Source organism: Symphalangus syndactylus, chromosome 24 (assembly GCF_028878055.3).
Source record: "Symphalangus syndactylus isolate Jambi chromosome 24, NHGRI_mSymSyn1-v2.1_pri, whole genome shotgun sequence".
In the NCBI taxonomy this organism is placed as follows: domain Eukaryota; kingdom Metazoa; phylum Chordata; class Mammalia; order Primates; family Hylobatidae; genus Symphalangus; species Symphalangus syndactylus.
The window spans coordinates 55,369,332-55,389,952 of NC_072446.2; the positions used below are offsets into that span (position 1 = coordinate 55,369,332).

Consider the following 20,621-nt stretch of genomic DNA (forward strand, 5'->3'; position numbering starts at 1 on the left):
ATGTAATGGGCCCACACAGTGGCCTGAGCTTGTAACAATATGGAGACGGGCTTGCTGTTATCCCCAACTCTACTGACAGGCAGAGAGCAGGCACATTAAAAAGTGCCCCTGGTGCTGACAAAAAAAATGGAGATCTGTCAGTGGCTGGAAAAGAATGAGACCAGAAAACTGTTGATGGGTCAGTACAACAACAATTTAATATGAATGGTTGCAAAGGCAGCAAACACTGCAGATTGGCTCCACATCAGATATCCACCCAAATTAGGACCCCAGTTGTGCTTTGCATTGGTCTTTTCTCAATGGAAAGACCTGAGGGAATCTTGATCTTTGGCTCAGTGTTAATTGCAAAGATGTAATTCTATGAACCATTGTTGCTAATTGAACCTTATGTCTTATTCAGAAAGGTGGCTGTGGTGTTTCAAAATATGACAGTGTTAGGTTAGCTACATACAGGAGGAGAATCATTTGTATTCTTTCAGACATCATTTCTGAGCATAAACCAGCTCTTTAGCACTTTTATAGTGTGCTATGAAGAAGCTTCTGTTCTGTCAGTTGACAGTCAGTCAGCGTCAGGTTTAAGCACAACAAGGAAAGGTTGACTCACATGGACTAAGGCTCCCAGGTCTTGGGAATGGGTCTCATTGTGACTGGAAATTTCATCACTTCTTTGCATTCAAAAGTGTCAAACATTTGCTCATGCCTACTCAGTGCTAGCTGCTGAATGGCTGGACAGAGAAATGTCTTTCTGCCCAGTTCTATTATTTTTTATCCTTTTCAGTGAATGATGTCTAGAGAAACACAAAGACAGCAAAGCTCCTCCAAATAACTAGGTCATTCCAAGGCATTATGTACCATGTATGTGCTGTTACAGAAGGAGTAATTAAAAAGTTGGACAGAGAAAATTTAAGTCATTTTCTGTTTTTTACAACATTTTAGAATCGGTAAAGATACTCTTTTATATATTGTTTGGGTCTTAAGGTTTCTTCAAAGTTGAAAAGTAAGACAGGTTTGGAGAAACGTATGGCCTGGTGTCGTGATTGATGAGTTTTTTGCGGTAAATATTCAGGCTTTGAAAAAAATCCCTTTCTCGAACACCCTGGAAGTACCCCCCAAAACAGCTTTATAGTTTTTTCTGGTTCTACAATTTTACATATTCATTATAAACGTTTGGATAATATGAATATATGAAAAATAATTTCGAACACCCTGGAAGTACCCCCCAAAACAGCTTTATAGTTTTTTCTGGTTCTACAATTTTACATATTCATTATAAACGTTTGGATAATATGAATATATGAAAAATAATTTAGGTATCAAGGGGTCCTCAAATTCTGCAGTCCCCTGCCAAGCATTACTGAAATCCCGGTGAACATGGTTTCCAGGCTGGCTCTTGCTTGGGTGCATTCCTTTCTCTCTCTCTTCCCTGCACCTGCCTCACTTACACACACAAACACGGTTTTACATGAATAGTCATTCTGCATGGTCTAACACTATGTTTTTGACTTAAAGCCTTGGATATTTTTCCACATCAGTAAGTGAAGAATTACATGAGACTTAAATGGCTGTAGCGTGTTCCACTGGACTCCTATAACAAAATTCCCTATCACCCATCCTTCAGGTCATGAGTTTTAGGCCTTCACGTGCTGTTAGCAGATTGTGTGCCTGTGAGTGACTGCCCAGTGACCAGAAGGGCCTTCGGTTTCTTGTGTTAGGGACACAGCAGAGATGACAATATTGGAGGCTGCTCACAAGCTGGGATAATATGATGATTTCCTGGAGGTAAAAGCCACTTCAGTCTTTACTGAGTTAATTTCACAGAAATGCCACCATTTTGAACTGTCTAGGAGGAAGGTCATTCCACTTGCAAACTGGCTCTGGTGTACTTTTTAAACAAACCAACTTCTGGTTTTTGTATTTAATAACTATTAAGTTCTGTGACTTGTACCGTATCTCTCCTGTGTTCTTTTTGTTTTACAACAAAATAAAACAAAATATATTTCCAGGCATGCTTCCCTTAACCTCCTCCCTCACTTTTTTTTTTTGAAGTTACAATATCTTTTTTGAAATTTTATTTTTCATTTTTTTGAGACAGGGTCTAGCTCTGTTGCCCAAGCTGGAGTGCAGTGGCTCAATCATGGCTCACTGCAACCTCCACATCCCAGGCTCAAGCCATCCTCCCATCTCAGCCTCCCAAGTAGTTGGGACTACAGGCACATGCCACCATGTCCCACTAACCTTTGTGTTTTTTGTAGCGATGGGGTTTCACCATGTTACCTAGGCTGGTCTCGAACTCCTGGGCTCAAGTGATCTGCAGGTCTCGGCCTCCCAAAGTACTAGGATTACAGGTGTGAGCCACCGTGCCCGGCCAACTTTCTATTAGTATTACACTTAATTGAGTGAACAGTATGGGAGCCTGACTGTTTGGGTTCGAGTCCTGGCAGTGACCTACCCTTTCTAGTGGGGGTAAGAATGGTACCTACCATCCTGTGGTTGTTGGAGGTTGAGTCAATGTATACAAAGCTGTTTTGTGAGCTGTTATTACTGTTAATCATAATTATTTGACATGAGACATTATTCGACAGCTGTAAACACTCTCCTCATCACTTTCCTGCCTCCTTAGTTGGGGGCAGAGGTGACTACAGCTCCTAGGCTGTAGTCATTTTATTTCTGTCTCCAACTTTTCCCGTCAGGAGCGATTTTGATTATAATGTAGGCTAGCTCCAATTCAGATCAAGAAAAGGAGGTCCAAGTGTGCATTGACTTTAAAATGTCTGATGAAACTTTATTCCTGAGAGATAAATATATTAAAATGTAATATAACTCACATTTGATTTGGATATCAGTTTCTATAGTGTGTTTTATTATATTGGTATTTGATATCTGTTAAAAACAAAGTTTTAGAATCCTGCATTTGAGAAATGTGTGTCAAAGATGTTAAGTAAAAATAGCTCTACTTTTAAAAACTTTAACACTAAGTATTTGGACTATATCTTTATACAGAATTACTTTTACACAAGGACTATCACTCCTGGATAACGAAGTGTTACTATTTATCTGATTTCTAAGAATTTGATGTTCTACATCTGGTTTACTTTATAGGAATAAAGAAATGAAAACAATATGCCTTCAGAAATGAAGTAGGATTAATATTATAATTTCTGTGATCTTTTCAGTTGACACTAGTGTTTGTTTCCTGTTGGAATTGGCAAATTTTATTTCAGCTGTCTGCCTACAAGGATATTTTTGGTTGTAGGTAATAAAAAACTCAAATATAAGGAAGTAATAAGAATTTCTTTCTCCTATAAAAAGAGGTCCCAAGGCAGGGAGGCCCCAGAGTTAGCTAATTCATGAGTTCGGTGATGTTGACAGTCCAGATGCTTTCTGCCTCTTGGCTTTGCTATCCTTAGTGTGGCAGGTTTGTCCTCAGGGTGGCAAAATGCCCACAGCCATTGCACCCAGATAGAATGATATCCAAAGGCAGGAAAAAAGGGACACTTCTTCCTTAAAATCAATAAAGTTTTTCTCAGCTATCTTCATCAGACTTCCTATTGTTTTGTATTGATCAGCATTAGGTCACAGGCTTGAGTCACTGGCAAGGGGCATGTTACCACCGTAATTGGCTCAGCAGTATCAGGTCCTCCCTCTGGGGCTGCGAACAGGCCAGCTTCCGAGAGGGGTGCTGCTTTGTGGAGGAGGAGATCCCTGAGCAAATGGAGGCTCTGTTAGGAAGAGGGAGGGTCTGTTTGCGGTTGGTGGGTGAGGTGAAGGAGCTGAAGAGAAAGCAACAGTGTCTGCTCCAGGCTGCTCTCAGTTTTTAGTTTAAAATACTATGGAGAATGCTTGTGGAAATAAGTGGTCAGTTATGATAAATTTTTGAATATATATTTATGGAAATTTTTTTTATAATTTAAACTAGTATGTACAACATGGCTGTAATTTTATGTAAGAAACAAACCTGTCAGGGGAGCTAAAAGATGACTTTGTTTTCATTTCCTATGGTCATAGTCCCTTTGTGTTCCTGTAAAGGAATAATGGGCAATTTATAAAGAAAAGAAGGTTATTTGGTTCATGGTTTTGCAGGCTATACAAGAAGCATGGCACCAGCATCTTCCTCTTTTGAGGGCCTTAGGAAGCTTCCATTCATGGTAGAAGGCAAAGGGGAGTGGGCATCACATGATAAGAGAGAGGAGATGGTGCCAGCCTCTTTGTAACAATCAGTTTTCATGGGAACTAATAGAGAGGACTCACTCACTACTGTAAGGACAGCACCAAGATGTTCATGAGGAATTCACCCCCATGATCCATATGTCTTCCACCAGGCCCCACCTCCAATACTGGGGATCAGATTTCAGCAAGAGATTTGGAGGGGACAAATATCCAAACTATATCACTTGCAATAGGAATATACACTTTAGGCCCCAACATACATCCAGAAGTTTTATGTCAGGGTTCTAGACTCCCCTTCCTTCTGATGGACCAGGCTAGTGGTGCTTGGGCACAGATTACATGTGTATCCGCTATTGGCCCTGGAGAGAAGTGAAAATTGGCCATTGGATTAGCGGTGTAGAACTCCTTAGCGCAGTGTCAGGGAGTGATGTCAAAGCCTGATTGGACTGGATGCTTTTGTTGGGTGGGTGATTTAAGGTGTTTGTTTTATTATACATCATAAATTATGTATATACAAAACTTGTTTTTTTCACATGCATTAAATATTTAATACAAAATAAAAAAAAAATCTTTTGTATCCAGTACATGGCCTGTGCTCTGATAAATACTTTCAATTGAATCAGGTTGAAACTAAGACTGGGGTTTTATTGTGTGAATACGTTAGAGGGAGAAAGAGGCAGAGGGGTTGAAGGACAGTGAAATGACTGACTAAAAAGAGGAACTGTGGAAGTTAAATTGAGAAAGAAAGGAAGTGAGGACTTGAGGGGCATCAGAGATAGTGACAAGATGGTGGGGTTATTGGATTCAAGGACCCAGTAAGGTTGAAGAGTTGTTGGAATTAGGGTTCCAGAAGGAGTGGGCGGGAAGGATAAGAAATAGTGGGTGACGAGAGTGGATTGCTTGAAACTGAGGCTTGCAGGTGGGGAGATTGTAAGTAACCATCAGGTCTAGGATCTGGCTGTGGGTGTGGGCGGCAGAGGTAGGGTAGAGGACAACCTCATTAGAAATGGGGGAGTCAGGCAGGCATCATATGTATAAATGTTGAAACCACCAAGAGTGAAGACAGTGTTAGTAATGTACTGAAAGACAGTTAGTCGGGCCCTGGAATCTTCGGGAGAGTGTCTTGGGATGTGGGAAATACTGTGCATCTCCAGTCAGTGAGAGTTGGTACAGATGTAGTTGGAGGTAGATGGTGTGAGCAGCAGAGGAGCACTCTGTGTGTGAGGGGAAGGACCAGAATGGTCTGGAGATTGCAGTGGGGAGCAAGGGGGCCACCTGTCTCATCTTAGGCTTGGTGGTATGTGAGCGTAGGAGGAAGACAAAAGCCTTATCAGGCAGACAGCAAGGAAGCAGTGTGCTGAGGGGGCTTCCAGGTTTCGGGTACAGGTGAAAGGAAACAGCCTTTACAGGTGGCATAGAAGATGGGATTTGGTGAGCTTTATTGGATATAGTGGGTGGGAGGGTAGGGTTAGGAAGCTAGGGTGAGATTAGTGATGCCCAGAGCTGTATGGGGGTGACAGTCAGAGATGAAGATCATGTGGGAATTGGATTTCCCAGGAGATGGATAGAAACCTGAGTGCAAGGCCTGATGGGACATCTCCTGATGTGTACCGAGGGGGTGGTCCATGATCACTTCTAATTATAGTCTCCTTACTGAGTGTGGTTTCTTAGGCAGCTCATAGTAGCTAGGTAAGGAGGAGGGAATGGAGAGTCTTGCAAGGAGCAAGGGGAGGATCTCCCATCACTCTGGTGGGGTGCTGTGTATTAAAGGAGGGGCCAGGGTTATCGTGAGTACATTATTACTTAAGTTCTGGATGACTTCAGGAGTAATTCCATATCAAATGTTTCCAGTGATGTTTATGCTAAAGTGGGTGCAGATTGAAAGTATAATACTTAAGAGAATTTTTCTGAAATACGAAATCTTGATGATATTAGACAAGTGTACTTGTAGAATACACTTATGTCTTTTGGTTCATAAAGCTTTGCAGAAATTCTATAAATAACCTTGGACTGAAAAAGATATGACAGAGATGAGAGGGGGTAGTGCACAGGGAAGGTTTGGGGAGGGGTGAATGAGGTTGGGGGTGGAGTTTCTTGAAGCAGAAAATCCAGGAAGGGATTTGCTGTTGGTATTTCGGTTTGTGGGACAGAACTCAGATGACAGGCCAGGAACTGAGGGAACCTCTGCCCTGAGCGGCTGGCTGAATCTGCAGGAGGAGTGAGCTCCCTGAGAGTGATTATATTAATTTTCTTTAATTTTTGAAACTCCTTGTAACAATTGTATTAAGAGTCTTTTTTTGTGATCTCTACCAATTTTCCTCACTTTAATTGCGAGACAGGAGGAAATTGCGGGCCTGAGGACATATTTTTTTTTTTATTTTTATCTTTTTGAGACAGAGTCTCACCCTGTCACCGGGCTGGCATGTAGTGGCGCGATCTCGGCTCACTGCAACCTCCGCCTCCCGGGTTCAAGTGATTCTCCTGCCTCAGCCTCCCAAGGAGATGGGATTACAGGCGCGCACCACCATGCCCAGCTAATTTTTGTATTTTTAGTAGAGACGGGGTTTCACCATGTTGGCCAGGATGATCTTGATCTTTTGACCTCGTGATCTTCCCGCCTTGGCCTCCCAAAGTGCTGGGATTACAGGCGTGAGCCACTCTTCCTGTCTTATTTTATTTTTTAGAAAGTGTGATTTTGGTAATATTTAGTCATAGTTATGCCTTAAGTTTTACATTTTTAGCAGGCATAATATATATGTGTGTGTAAAACAAATATAATGGTGATAATTCCTTGCTGTTTTGTAGAAAATAAGTTGTTAAAAATAAAAGAATATAATTAAATTAATATAAATTCACTTAAAACATATCAACAAGTTTCAAAATTTTAGTGCCGAGGAGGATGTTTCTGATTTCAGATTTTTCTTACATAACATAGAGACTTATATAATAGATGGCATATAAATATTAGGTAATGTAACAATATGAATGCTATTGGTAACTTAAGGGATGAACATACATTTGCTCCATCATTCTTTTGAAAATGTTACTGTTTACTAAAAATTAATACTAGCTGCAGGGTGGACCGTCATTGCTTGTTACTTTTAGTAATTTATCATCTATATCTAGGGTAGTAGTCCTGACTCCTCATTTGGAGGAATCTTTTTTGGTCCATTATTGTAAGAGGTTTTACCTTGATTTTTAAAAAATCATTTTTGTTATTTGCTGTGACCTTCAGCAATGCTTGAAAGGATTAATTATGAAGCCTCTCTATATATCTAAATTCTGCTGTTTGATGTGTTTATTTAGTACACATGTATTCAATACCTATGCTTTGGCTGAATGGAGACCTGACACTCTCTGCTAACAGTCTGGTCGGGGAGACTGAGGTATAGAAGTAGGAGGGGCATCTAAGAGCAGTATGTGAGGAGCCAGGCAAGGTGTCCTTAACCTGTGAACTGACTTGTGGGGATGACTAGGGCTTAGCTAAGGGGACTAAAGGGACTCTGTGCTTCCTTCACAGCCCACTTGCTATTCCATCTTTCCCCACCTGGGCTTCTCACACCACATCCTTGACCAGATCTCGAGTTTCACGCCATGATAGCACTGGGGCTGGAGTCTTTTGTCTGATGCATTAAGTTTTCTGCTTTGTAAGTTAGTATTTTCATCCACATGAATACTTTGTATTTGCAAATAATCAGTCCAGGATACTTTTTTTTTTTTTGAGATGGAGTTTTGCTCTTGTTGGCCAGGCTGGAGTGCAGTGGCACAATCTTGGCTCACTGCAACCTCTGCCTCCCGGGTTCAAGTGATTCTCCAGGAGACATTTTAAAGTCTGTATTTATAGGCATTTTTCAAATGTGAATTTCTCTTTAATAGTGGTGATGATAAGAGTGTTGATTGGCCATTAAAGCCAGTCATCCCTGGTATACCTCCTGTTTAATGATCTGATTGCCTGCTGAATCTAGAAAGTCTTATTTTGTAGGTTTTTGCCTCCTGATGTAGATAAGCTTCTAACCTGCAGTTAGCACATTACTGCACACACAGGAGGTACTGAAACATACTGGCTGGTGTCAGGAAAAGGAATTCCTGCCTTTACTCTGGCTAGCATAGATCACTGTTGACAGAAAGTTTGTGTCAGTGGGCAGCCTCTGTAACTTGGATTCATTTTTCCTGCTTTTCCTTCTTTAATGGAGGGGATGATGTGTTATACTTGGGGGTATCTCTTCATAGGTTTGCTGGCCCTCATGACCAGTGAGGCTGTTCTGTACTGAGTTTCTTCTTCTGCACCACCATTTCTATAATAGTGTTGCATAACAAACCTTCCCAAACCTAGCAGCTTCCGTGAGTTTTACAGCAACAGGCATCCATTTTTCTCCCTCACTGTGTTGGGTCTGTATTGGCTGGGGTGGTTCTTCTTCTCACTGACGGTTGCCAGGGGTTGGCTCCAGACTGGTGGGTTGAGTTCAGCTCTGCATGAATTTTCTCATTTTGCTTGGATCAGCAACTACTTGGGGCTCTCCCAGCAACCACTGCCACATTTTTAAGGCTTTTTTGGCCAAAGCAAGTCAGGAGATCAGTCCTGGATCACTGTGGTTGGGCACCATCCAAATGTGTGGATGGAAGGAAGGAATGATTTGTGGCATTTCTACAAACGACCCAGGGACCTAGGCAGCTGTTTAAATGTGAAATTGCCAGAATCATATTAGCCTATAAGTAAGTAATGGTGCATTACTAATGATATCCATCATTGTCTGCATTTTCTGTCTTGTGTCTGACTAGTTCTTTCGCACTTCATTATTTTCCTTGTTTTCACTGAGTGCTTCTGAATGACTGTTTTATTAAGTTGTCAAGTTTGCCTTACATTCTTCACTTACCCTTTTTCCTATCACCAGCCTGTTATCTTGATCATCAGGCCTTCAGTGCCATTATCCAGGGAATTTCACTAAAATAGTAAAGGATACCTATCTTCATCTACACACAGGACTGTAGGCAGGGCTTGGATGGCTCTTAGTTCTGGCTTGGGAATGGAGGGGTGTAGGCAGTATAGAAGGTGCAGGGGGGTCATTCCCTATTAGGGGAGAACTGAACACGAGCTCCTTCCTCCCTTGACAGCATCCCACTGCGGCTCCTGAGTGAGATGAGGACTTTTCCTTCCTTTGGTGCTTTCTAGGGGTCTGCTGAAGCAGGTTTTCATGAGACTGTGTTATGACCCTTCCAAATAAAAAGCAATAGAATTGCTATTGAAGAGGATTATATGTGGAAGGAAATAGAGGGATAATCCCACTGGTTTTGTGGGTGTGTTTACTGGTAGTACTTACTGCTGTATTAGGATTAGTGACCTTTGCTAGGAGCAAAGTAATTCTAAAACTACTGATATTTCTATAATGCTGACTGAAGCTCTTATAAGCACTCTACATATGCTCATTTTATCATCACAGCAGCCCTGTGATGTAAGAACCATTGTTAGCCCTATTTTTTTTTTTTCTGAGACGTACTCTTACTCTGTCGTTCAGGCTGGAGTGCAGTGGTGCGATCTTGGCTCCTCCCAGGTTAAGGCAATTCTCCTGCCTCTGCCTCCCAAGTAGCTGGGATTACAGGCATGTGCCACCATACCCAGCTAATTTTTGTATTTTTAGTAGAGTTGGGATTTCACCATGTCGGCCAGGCTGGTCTTGAACTCCTGACCTCAAGTGATCCACCAGCCTCGGCCTCCCAAAGTGCTGGGATTGCAGGTGTGAGCCACCATGCCTGGCCTGTTAGCCCTATTTTTAAGATGAAATTGAGGAGTGGAGTGTTTAAATAACTTGTCCAAGGTCCTTTGGCTTCTGCATTTGAATCCAGGCAGTCTGCCCCAGAGGTTTTGCCCTCAATCTTTGCTGTTGCCTTTCAGCTAGATGTGGAGAAATACTTGTCAACAAGAGGTTTAGCTGGACAAAGGAGTGGAAGAGGGTGGTTTTGGGTCATATGTAGAAGATTACCTTTGGTTGATGGTGCAGGAAAATGAGAAGTTAAAGGAGATTTCTTTAAAAATTCAGAAATGACCACTAGCTCTGCCAGGCTGTCTGCTGTTTGCTTCCCTGTGGTTAATTTGGACATGCTTCCCTGAGTTCTGTAATAGTAGTAAGCCAGTGTGCTAGCATCCATTCCATGCCAAACCCTGGAAGCCATCCCTTCAAAGGCAGGTTCCCATCTGGACTCTGGAGCGTGGCCTTGCCCTCCCTTTCTTTTCCCTACAGCCCTGAGAGGCTGTGGGGCGAGTTCGGGGAGCTGCTTCTTCAGTGTCACTCACTCCAGTTTCTTACCTTGGGCTTTTCCTCCTGCTATTTCTCCTCTGGCTCTCCTGCTCATCCTCAAGGTAATGATTTATTTCTCTTATATTCCTGACTGATTTATTCCCATTTGTCCCTGAGGCCTTTGTACCACTCAGTTATGGAGTTGCAGGACCAGAGCAGGGGTTCTGTTGATGTCCCCAACAGGCTGTATTATCTTGGGCAGGTCACGTGAGATCCTGACCCTGAGGTTTCTTTCTCTTAATCACACCTGCCCATCTGTTTCATTGGGCTATGTTGAGGGTCAAATAAAATAAACTCATGAACATTTCCTTTAAAGCATAAAGCATGACATAAATGTATGACATTAGCATTCCTAGCCTCCCCATGTGGCCTTATCCACTCCCTGCTTTGGTGTTCAGCGTGGGCTTCAGCCATGGTGCCTGTTCTGTTACTTGTTTGTTTACCTGTGCACCCCTGGGGGCCTCGGGTCTTATTCTCTTTGAATTTTTTAAAGCTTAGCACAGCACTTGTTGACATGGATAGGGGCTAGTAAATGTTTGAATGAGTGGGTCAAGAATGCCTGTCTGAAGGAAGTTTGTGGTCATAGTTTTCTTTCTTTTTTTTTTTTTTAAATGGAGCAAAGCCTTCCTGTTATATCTCTGTGTTTCTTGAAATTAGCCTTGTTAAAAATTAGGCTTTTATTCCTTTCTTGTGTTTCTTTTTGCAGGTTGCTAAATTCCATTGCCTGTGATTGTCTTCCGTGAGACCTGTGCTTGCTTTATAAATATTCTTCTGATGAGTCTTTTAAAAAAAGACAAATCAAGAAATGATTCTAGATTTTGAATTAAAGATAAAATATCTGATATTTGGTTATTCATTTAACAAATGTGTTAAGTACCTTTCTTGTACCAAGCTCCATTCTTCAGGCTGGGGATGCAACAGTGAACAAAGCAGATGAGATTTCTGCCCTCATGCTGCTTACATTCTAGCAGCCAGACAATGAGGCAGCAAATTAATAAAGGGATGATTTCAACTCTTCTGAAGTGCTGTCAGGGGGAATTGCATGAAGAGGATGCCCAGACCACTGAAGAGTTCTCAACACGTGTACATAAACTGAGTGTGCTGTAGATGCTATGCTTCCGGGTTCACTGTGTTTTGGGTTCCCTGGAACGTATCTAGTTGTCTTGTTAGTGAGTACTTAAGCTCAACACCACCAATGCCTTATCCACAAGGAAGATATTGGATGGCTGAGGATAAAGGTGGTTGTTACCTGGACTTTTGGCCTCATGAGGACATCTCAGTGTATAAGAGGGATCCTTAAACATGATGAGGACCCTCTTTGTTTGGTTTGCTGATACTTGAGTGTCTGAGGGAATGAGGGAATAAGGGAGGGAAAGATGGGGACTTGTTGATCTCCCAGTAGCTTTCTGTGCCAGCTTGCTGCATCAGCATACCCACATCCTCCATGCTAGAGAAATTGTTTGCCAGCTTATGGCATTCTGTGTCTGAGGCACGTTCACTGCAGAGCCTACCAAGGGAGAGGGCCGGGGAGAGGAGGAAATGTGGAGTGACACATGGGGGCACTTGCAGATTTCTTTGAGGAAGTCATGTGTGATCCAGGTTCTAAAGGATGAGACCTGTTGATTAAAAAAATTAAAGTTAGTTGTATTCAGAAGTCTTGCTGAGATTTGCAACCAGGGAGAGTCAGAGAGTGTCTGTTGGACTGCTCCAAAGTAGTGCTTTAGCCCACAGTTTATATACAGGTGGCGCACTCTGCATGTGCTCAGAAGTTACATTAAATGTGCTCAGAAGTTAAGTGTGCTCAGAAGTTACATTAGAGCAAAATCTTATCAAGGTTTGGGTGTGAGGGTCCATCTGGTTACAGATTATAGAGGCGTAGTCATTAATCCTGTCAGATATTATCTTATATACAGGAAGAGGCAAGGGCTGAGACGAATGTATCTTTTTTGAAAATGCGGTGATTCAGGCAGGAGATGTGGGAACTGGTGCTGTATCCTGCTGTATCATCTTCAGGGCATTCTTCTGAAGGGCTGCGCCGAGTCTTTGAGTCAGGGGCTTTGTAAAATTCTGCTGGGGAGGGATTTTGTGCAATTCTGTTATTATGTAAGCAGGATGAACAGACATAGTGTCTACATTTGCTATTTTGTCTTATAACTGAACCAGCTGCATGAAGATCTGGGAGTGGGGGTAGCATCCTGCAGGGGCCCCAAGTGAAGAATGTGTTTGGGAAGTTTGGGGAAAGAATCCACAGTGGCTAGAGGATAGGGAGTGAAGGGGAGAGTGTTGCGCAGTGAAGTTGGTGTTGAGTGGGGGAAATCAGGCAGGGCCTTGCCTGGCTATGGTAAAGAGTTTGGATTTTAAGTACTACTGGAGGCAGATGGAAGGTTTTGAGTAGAGGAGTGATCTGATTTGATTGACTCTATTAAATATTCCAGTTGGCTGCTATGGGGAATGGAAGAAGAGTGAAAGCAGGGAACTCGGGCAACGGGCAGAGGTCACAGCCTGTGTGAGGGTTCATGGCCACATAGACCAGGCAGGGCCGTGGAGAGCAGAAGCAGTCCAGGGCTGGAACAGGTACGTGTTAAAGGCAGGCTAACAGAATGGCATACTGGGGATGGGTAGTGAGGAGTGATGCCCAGGCTTTGGCCAGAGCAGTGGGGTGGATGGGGGTTCCAACTTACTGAGGCGGAAAAGCCTGAGGGAAGAACAGGATCTGATGGAGGACTTCCCTTTGGACGCGTTTAATTTGAGAGGCCTTTAAGACCCTCGCGTGGAGAAATCAGCTGGCAGCAGTCTGTGAGACTAGAGCCCACAGTGGGAGATGTCAGGGCTGCAGATGGAAATCAGGAGTCCTCAGCAGAGATGAGATTTGTCTTTTGATTGCCCCAAGGATTGAGGGTTAGGCTGTTTCTTTCCCGTAGGTTTATAAGTTGTAGTCATTATTTTATCATTGTATGTTTAGACTAATTCATGGATTCTCAATTCATTCAAGAAAATATTGAACTAAATATTGTGCTAGATGCATGGGACATAATGATTCATGAGATCGACTGTGGGTTCTGTGAGGGCAGGGAATATGTCTAATAGAGGAGACAGATTATTCCATCAGAATTCCACCAGAATTAAGTAAAGTGTGATGTGTTCTGTGACAGGGAAGCATAGAGTGGGGGCCACACAGCAGAGGCGCAGACCTAGTCTTGGGGGTAAGGTGGGGATGTTTTAGCTGACTAGTGAGGGTGAGTAGGAGCAAGCTGAGTGAAGCTGGCTTCAGAAAGAGGGCTCAGTTAGTGGTAGATGGGCTAGCAGTTTGCATTAGAGTTGAAGTGTACTGAATTCCTTGGAACTGGCAAATTCTCCACAAGGCACTCAAGGATTCCTTGTCAAGATTGTATAGCTCATAGGAATGTTAATATTCATGTGGGTTGGTGATACTAGTTTCGTTGCTACCTGCTTTCACACAGTACATTTGTTCCTTGCTAGGAATTTTCACAGCTCTGTGCCCAGTTTTATTTTGGTGCAGTAAATATACTATGAAATCGGCAGCTCATAAGACTTTATAAGTACCTTACATGCATTATTTCAAAGAGCCAGGGCACATTTTTGCATGAAAATCTCTTATACAATTATCAGAGAAAAACAAGTCTTCAGAATCATCTGCATTATTGCTAACATTATATAATTTGAACATCATAATATGTATGTTCACATAGATTCACAGTGTTAGGACTGCAAAAGCAATTGGTACCACACTGTTACAGACTGAAGAGCAACACATTTTTTTCTTGAGTAATCCTTGCAGAATTTTAAGGAAGCTTTTTGTTGTTTGTTTGTTTGTTTGCTTTGTTTTGTTTTGTTTTTAAGAGACAGGGGTCTCACTCTGTTTCCCAGGCTGAAGTGCAGTGGCTCAGCCATAGCTCACTGTAGCCTCAGGAAACTCCTGGGTTCGGGCGATCCCCCTGCCTCAGCTTCCCAAGTAGCTGGGATTATAGGTGTGAGCTACAGTGCCTGGCTCCAGAAACCTGTTTTTACTTTTCCTCAGGTGCTAGTGTATTCTCCCAAAGTGCCAGCTCCTTGGTCAGGACTCTGTAAATGGCACAAACAACCTTGTTTGCTGAGGAAAATGTACAAAGGTGTGTTGACAGTGGATGACTACTTTGACCCCCCAGCATTGTGAGGTTTTACCCTGGCTGATCGGGGCCCTTGGAAGAACTGGCTGTGTTGCTAATCAGCCCCAGTGGGAGTTGTCACTGTGCTAAGTTCACCACACCCCTGCCTATCTATCCACAGTCTGTGGTTTAGCAAAACTGTCTAGTACAACAGGGGCAACTCTAGGAACACGTGGTAGGTCCTACAGTGTCCATACATGGGTGGGGGCAGGTCATCTAGAAGCTTGTGGTTGGGGAGCATGTGCTAGTTCACTTGAGCTGGTTTCTCTTTTCATGCCCAGAGAGTTATGTTGGTGGGGAGGGAGCAGAGATTGGTCCATTTAGGAGCTCCACCAGCAAAGTTGTTTTTCAGAGGTGCAAACCCATCCCTCTTCATGGCCTGTGTCAAAAACTGCCTCCTTCATGAACCTCTACTTCCTCATCCCCTAACAGGAAGTCATGTTTCCCTCCCCAGACCTGCCCCCGCTTACCTCCAGCCTTCTAGCTGGTCTGTCGTTGCTGGCTCCTATCAGCTCTGACCTCCCTGAATTGGCCCCACAGTCTCCTGAGCAGGGCTGAGTGGTGGGTGGTACCCACGGTTCAATTAAGAACTCTCTTAGGTGGAGAATAAACAAACAGGAATACTGTTTTGTTTTGTATTGTCTTATAACGGAATGAAACTAGTTGTACTTGCCTTCTTTTCCGAGAAGTTTGTTTCTAAATTCTTGTAATTGTATAAAGTGAATTGTCATAAATGGAAACTTTTTCTTTTCAGATAATGTGGATGCAAATGATCTTAAGCAGTTTTTTGAGACCAACTATTCTCAGATATATTTCATCTTCTATGAAAATTTTATAACACTGGAAAATAGTTTGAAATTAAAAGGTAAGCATTTCGGTAGTTTTTTTTTTTTTTAAACAATCAGGCATTTTTATAAGTTGTATATATCATGAGCCACAAATTATACATTTTTAAGCTTTCTTTCTTGCCAAGCCTTTAGCAAAGCTGTGAGAGCATGGTGGACAGGGTGGCATCTTTGTTTCTCTTGAGCTTTCATTTATAGGGATGTTAATTGAACAACACATGGCTAGCAAAAATAGCAGAAGGAACCCTTAGAAAGCATGATTTTCAAAGGAATAAGTTACTTAAAAAGAAAGAAAAGTAATACATGCATACTATTAAAAATTTAGATTCCATAAAAGCGTCTGAAATGAAAACTCAAGTGTCTGTTTTGCCTTGCTTGCAGAGGCAACCACTATTAAAGATTTCCTGCATCTCCTTCCAGATATATTATTAATGTATTATGTTTATATATGTTTGTGACTATATTCTTTGAAAATCAAACCAACAAGGTCACATTATACATTCTGTTCTGTATACATTATATATCCTGTCACCTAAGTGGCAGGATAATGTAGCCTGGGGAGCCAGACTGGGTTGGGAACCCAGCCCTACCCTTCTAGCTGTTTCTCCTTGGGCAAATTAATCTGTCTCTGAGTCGGCTTCCTCCTGTCAGCGTTAAACAGGTTCACAGGTATCCTAGCATTTTAGGACAGAGTTTGACAGATAGTCCATGGTCAGTAAGTAGTAGCTGCTGTCACCATCTTCTTTCATTTTCATGTAGTCTGTGGGCTGAATCTGAATCCTCACAGCTCTATGAAGTAGATGTCATTCATTCATTTAAAAAATAAGCCATATGCATAAATAACTGTGAAAAAAGTTAAAAAGTCAGTTGTTCTGTAAGAGAGATTTAGACAGAATTCTGTGGTTCTTGGGAAGTGGGAGGGATGACTTCCTGCTGAGTATATAGATGACGCTTTGGGGAAGAGGTGGCCTTGGGAATGGACCTTGAAGGACAGTAGGATTTCAGGTGGAAGAGAGCAGCACTGCTGCTGGAGGGGAGAACATGAGTAAAGTAGGGCTGTTCTTACGACATGTATGGGAAGTGCATTTTTTTTTTTCTTGCAGCAAAGGTGTGTGAAAAAGATTTGTAGGAAATTGGATAATGCTTGCAAGGAGCCTTGAATTCTAGGCTAAGGAGTTTGGACTTTGTTCTGGAGGTGGTTAGAGCTCTGGAAAGCGTTTGTTACTATGACAAGTGTCTTGTAAAGTAGCAATTGAACCAGAGGCAAGAACAGCAGTTGGAAGGCTGATGCTGTCATTCATGTGAGGGATGGTGATGCCTGATCCAGGGAGGCAGTAGTTAAGGGAAAAGAAAAGTGTTGTGTCTCAACATCTATGAGACTTGGTTATAAGGGAAAGGGAGAAGTCAAATGCTTTCAGGACACTGAGTCTGCTTTGTGAGGTGCCATTAGCAGTAGGAACCCTGGAGGGGAGCCACATTTGGAAGGCAGGAGGGTGAGAGTGGCTTTGGGCAGTCTGTGTTTGAGGTGCATGGGGGATACTTTGGTGTAGGTGTTGGCTGGACAGTACAATATAGGTGACTGGAGCTTGGGAGAAAAGAGGAGAAATCATGCTATTGCCAAGGGAAACAGTATATACAGAGAAAGAGAGTGATGGTCAGAACGTTAATTCCTTATTTTATTGGGTATATGCAAAGGAAAGCAATGGAGTAGTGGGAGGGGTACCAGGAAAGGGTTTTGTCACAGAGGCCCAGGGGAGAGAGAATCGAAGGCATGTAGAGTCAGCCAATTGGTGCGTGAGGTGCAGCTGGGCTGGGGAGTAAGAGCTCATCAGTGTGGTTGTTAGTGAGTGCGGAGAGAAAGGTTCTAGGTGAGGAGCAGGTCGGAAGCGAAACAGATGGACATGGAGTCACAGGGCGGTGAGCTGGTGAAGATGACCGGTGAGAATATCCTTTCAGAAAGTTTGATGTGAAGACACTATCGGGGAACCTGCCCCAATAATCATGTAGGTTCTTTTCTATTTTTCCTAAGCATCGGCCGGCTTGAGAAATAAAGGGACTGAGTACAAAAGAGAGAAATTTTAAAGCTGGGCGTCCGGGGGAGACATCACATGTCGGTAGGTTCTGTGATGCCCCACAAGCCGCAAAAAGTACCAAGTTTTTATTAGAGATTTTCAAAAGGGGAGGGGGTGTGCGAATAGGTGTGGGTGACAGACATCAAGTACTTAACAGGGTAATAGAATATCACAAGGCAAGTGGCGGCAGGGCGAGATCACAGGACCACAGGACTGAGGCGAAATTAAAATTGCTAATGAAGTTTTGGGCACCATTGTCATTGATGACATCTTGTCAGGAGACAGGGTTTTGAGATCAACTGGTCTGACCAAAATTTATTAGGCGGGAATTTCCTCTTCCTAATAAGCCTGGGAGCGCTACGGGAGACTGGAGTCTGTTTCACCTCTGCAGTCTCGACCATAGGAGATGACCACTCCCCGGGGGGCCAGTTCAGAGACCCAACCCCAGTGCACATTCTCTTTCTCAGGGATGTTCCATGCTGAGAAAAAGAATTCAGCAATATTTCTCCCATTTGCTTTTGAATGAAGAGAAATATGGCTCTGTTCTGCCCGGCTCACCGGTGGTCAGAGTTTTAAGGTTATCTGTCTTTTTCCCTGAACAATTGCTGTTATCCTGTTCTTTTTTCAAGGTGCTCAGGTTTCATATTGCTCAAACACACATGCTGTACAATTTGTGCAGTTAACGCAATTATCACATGGTCCTGAAGCGACATGCATCCTCCTCAGCTGACAGGATTAAGAGATTAAAGTAATGACACGCATAGGAAAGCACAAGGGTATTGATTGGGGAAGTGATAAGTGTCCTTGAAATCTTTACAATTTATGTTTAGAGATTACAGTAAAGACAGGCATAAGAAATTACAAAAGTATTAATTTGGGGAACTAATAAATGTCCATAAAATCTTCACAATCCACGTTCTTCTGCCATGGCTTCAGCCGGTCCCTCTGTTTGGGGTCCCTGACTTCCCGCAACAAGACACAGATTGTATCTCACCCTGGTCATGGGAAGGTTACTGAGGAATGCATTGGCCTATTAGCAGACTTAGGAGTGGGTCAGCTGGAGGGGGAGATAACTGATGTTGCAGGTGTTGGGGGAAGTGGGTTGAGACAGGTCAAGGAAAAAGAAGAGACATGGAGAGGAGCATACAGGTGACCTTTCTATGTAAGGAGGAGCAGATAAGGGGATAGTGTAAATATGGAGACATTTTGAGGTGGAGAGGAAAAACCGAGGGACCCCTTGTCAGATGCCCTGATTGCTCCTATAGAACAGGCAGTTGTCAAGCATGGAGCGGAAGGAATTCAGGGTGAGGCACTGCGGTGGTCTTTGATTGTGGCCATCTTGCCACCTCCTGCAAAGAATCATAATGAAGAACCAATAAAAATAGTGAGATTTTTGAAGTTTTTTGCTTTTAGTATAATCTGTGTTCGATTGGAGTGCAGGGAAGACAGTGTACCTTGAAAAAGAATAAAAGAAAATGCCTACTAGGAATAATGAAATAAATAATCTTGTGATAACTTCAGCCTTTGCAGTTATTCAGGCCAAAACTCCAGAGTTATTGGCTCTATCTTCAAAATACATCCAGAATCACCGGCCAGTTCTCATTGCCTACACCGGTAACACTGAAACTGCTGATATCCTCACCTGGATTACAGCATTAGCTGCAGAAATGGTCTCCCACCTCCACACTTGTGCCCTCTCCCATCCCATAGTTTCTTGTCAAAAGAGCAGCTGGAGTCCTCCATTAAAAATATGAGTCAAATCATGATTCTTGGCTGCTCTAAAGTTTCAAACGGGTTCTCATTCCCGGTCATTACAGTGGTCTCAGGCTCCACCTAATCTGCCTTCCTTTGCCTCACCTACTCTCCAACCTCAGCTTCTCCAACTGTCCCCCTTGTGTGCTCCAGCCTTAAGGGCCTCTGACTGTTTTCTGACTAAGCCAGACATGTTCAGCTACAGGGGCTTTGCATTGTTCAGTTCCTCTGCCTGGAATACACCTCCCCTAAATTTCCGTATGGCTTCCTTCCAAACCCCCACATTTCCATGTGGCTTGCTTCCTAACCTCAAAGGATCTTTTCTCAGATGTTACCTTACCAGAGAGATGTTCTCTGACTTCCCCAGTCAAAATTGCATACCATCTTTTTTGGCTTCTCTGTCTGCCTTCCTTCTTGTTTTTCTCACTCATTTATAGAATGCCCCCTCCTGCCAGAATATCAACTTGTTGGGGGCAGGGATTGTTGTCTGTTTTGCTCACTCCTGTATCCTCGGGGCCTAGAATAATCCCTGGCATATAGACATTTTGTAGTATTTTTTTCTATGAATGAATGAATGAATGATATCTACTTCATTGAGATGTGGGGATTCAGTTAGATCAGGGGTCCACAGCTTACAGCTGCCTGTTTTATAAATAAAGTTTTATTGGACAAGCCATATCCATTATTTATGTATTGTCTGTGGCTGATTTTGTACTGTAACAGCAGATTTGAGTGTTTGTAAGAGAGGCCTGCAAAGCCTAAAATATTTATTGTCTGACCCTTTACAGAAGAGGTTTGTTGATTCCTATATTAAATGATATGCGCCAAGCTCTTAGCACGATGATTGGTACACAGAGAGGACCAAAAATGGTAACCTCCGCTGCAGGTGTTGTAGGTTTTATTACTGTTGTTATTATCAATAGGACAGTGTGCAGTTGCCCCAAAAGATATACTACTTTTATAGTTATCTGCTCTATGACTTTTTATATTACCAACTTAGAAATTTTTCTTTGTTTGTGCTGTGCATTCTGCCACAATTTGAGCCAATAAGTAACTAGTTGAGAAATGAATAAATTACCCATCATAGTTTGGTAACAAGTTGGAAAACATGGAAGCTGTGTTCAAACAGCTAGCAAGGGGCAGCTCTGCCAGATGTGGATCCAAGCAGTCTGGCCTGGTTGTCTGTTTGCAGTCCTAATGTGTTCTCCATACTGCCTCTTGCTATTTTTTGAATAAATGAATGTATGTTGAGGCTTACTAGTTTTAAGCTGCCTTTTAGCATAATTTGTAATGTCCTAAAGTTTAAATGATGTCATGATAACTAAT

General features: G+C 42.7%; 1 protein-coding gene across 5 annotated transcripts in view; it reads left to right on the top strand.

Moving 5' to 3' along the window:
• Positions 1-20,621, top strand: part of RALGAPA2 (Ral GTPase activating protein catalytic subunit alpha 2) — a 337,491-nt gene that overhangs the window by 17,168 nt on the left and 299,702 nt on the right. For all 5 annotated transcript variants that reach the window (XM_055265963.2, XM_063634225.1, XM_063634226.1 and 2 more), the window contains exon 2: positions 15,381-15,491. In XM_055265963.2, coding sequence (XP_055121938.1) covers positions 15,381-15,491 — 111 coding nt within the window. The remainder of the gene's footprint in view (positions 1-15,380; positions 15,492-20,621) is intronic.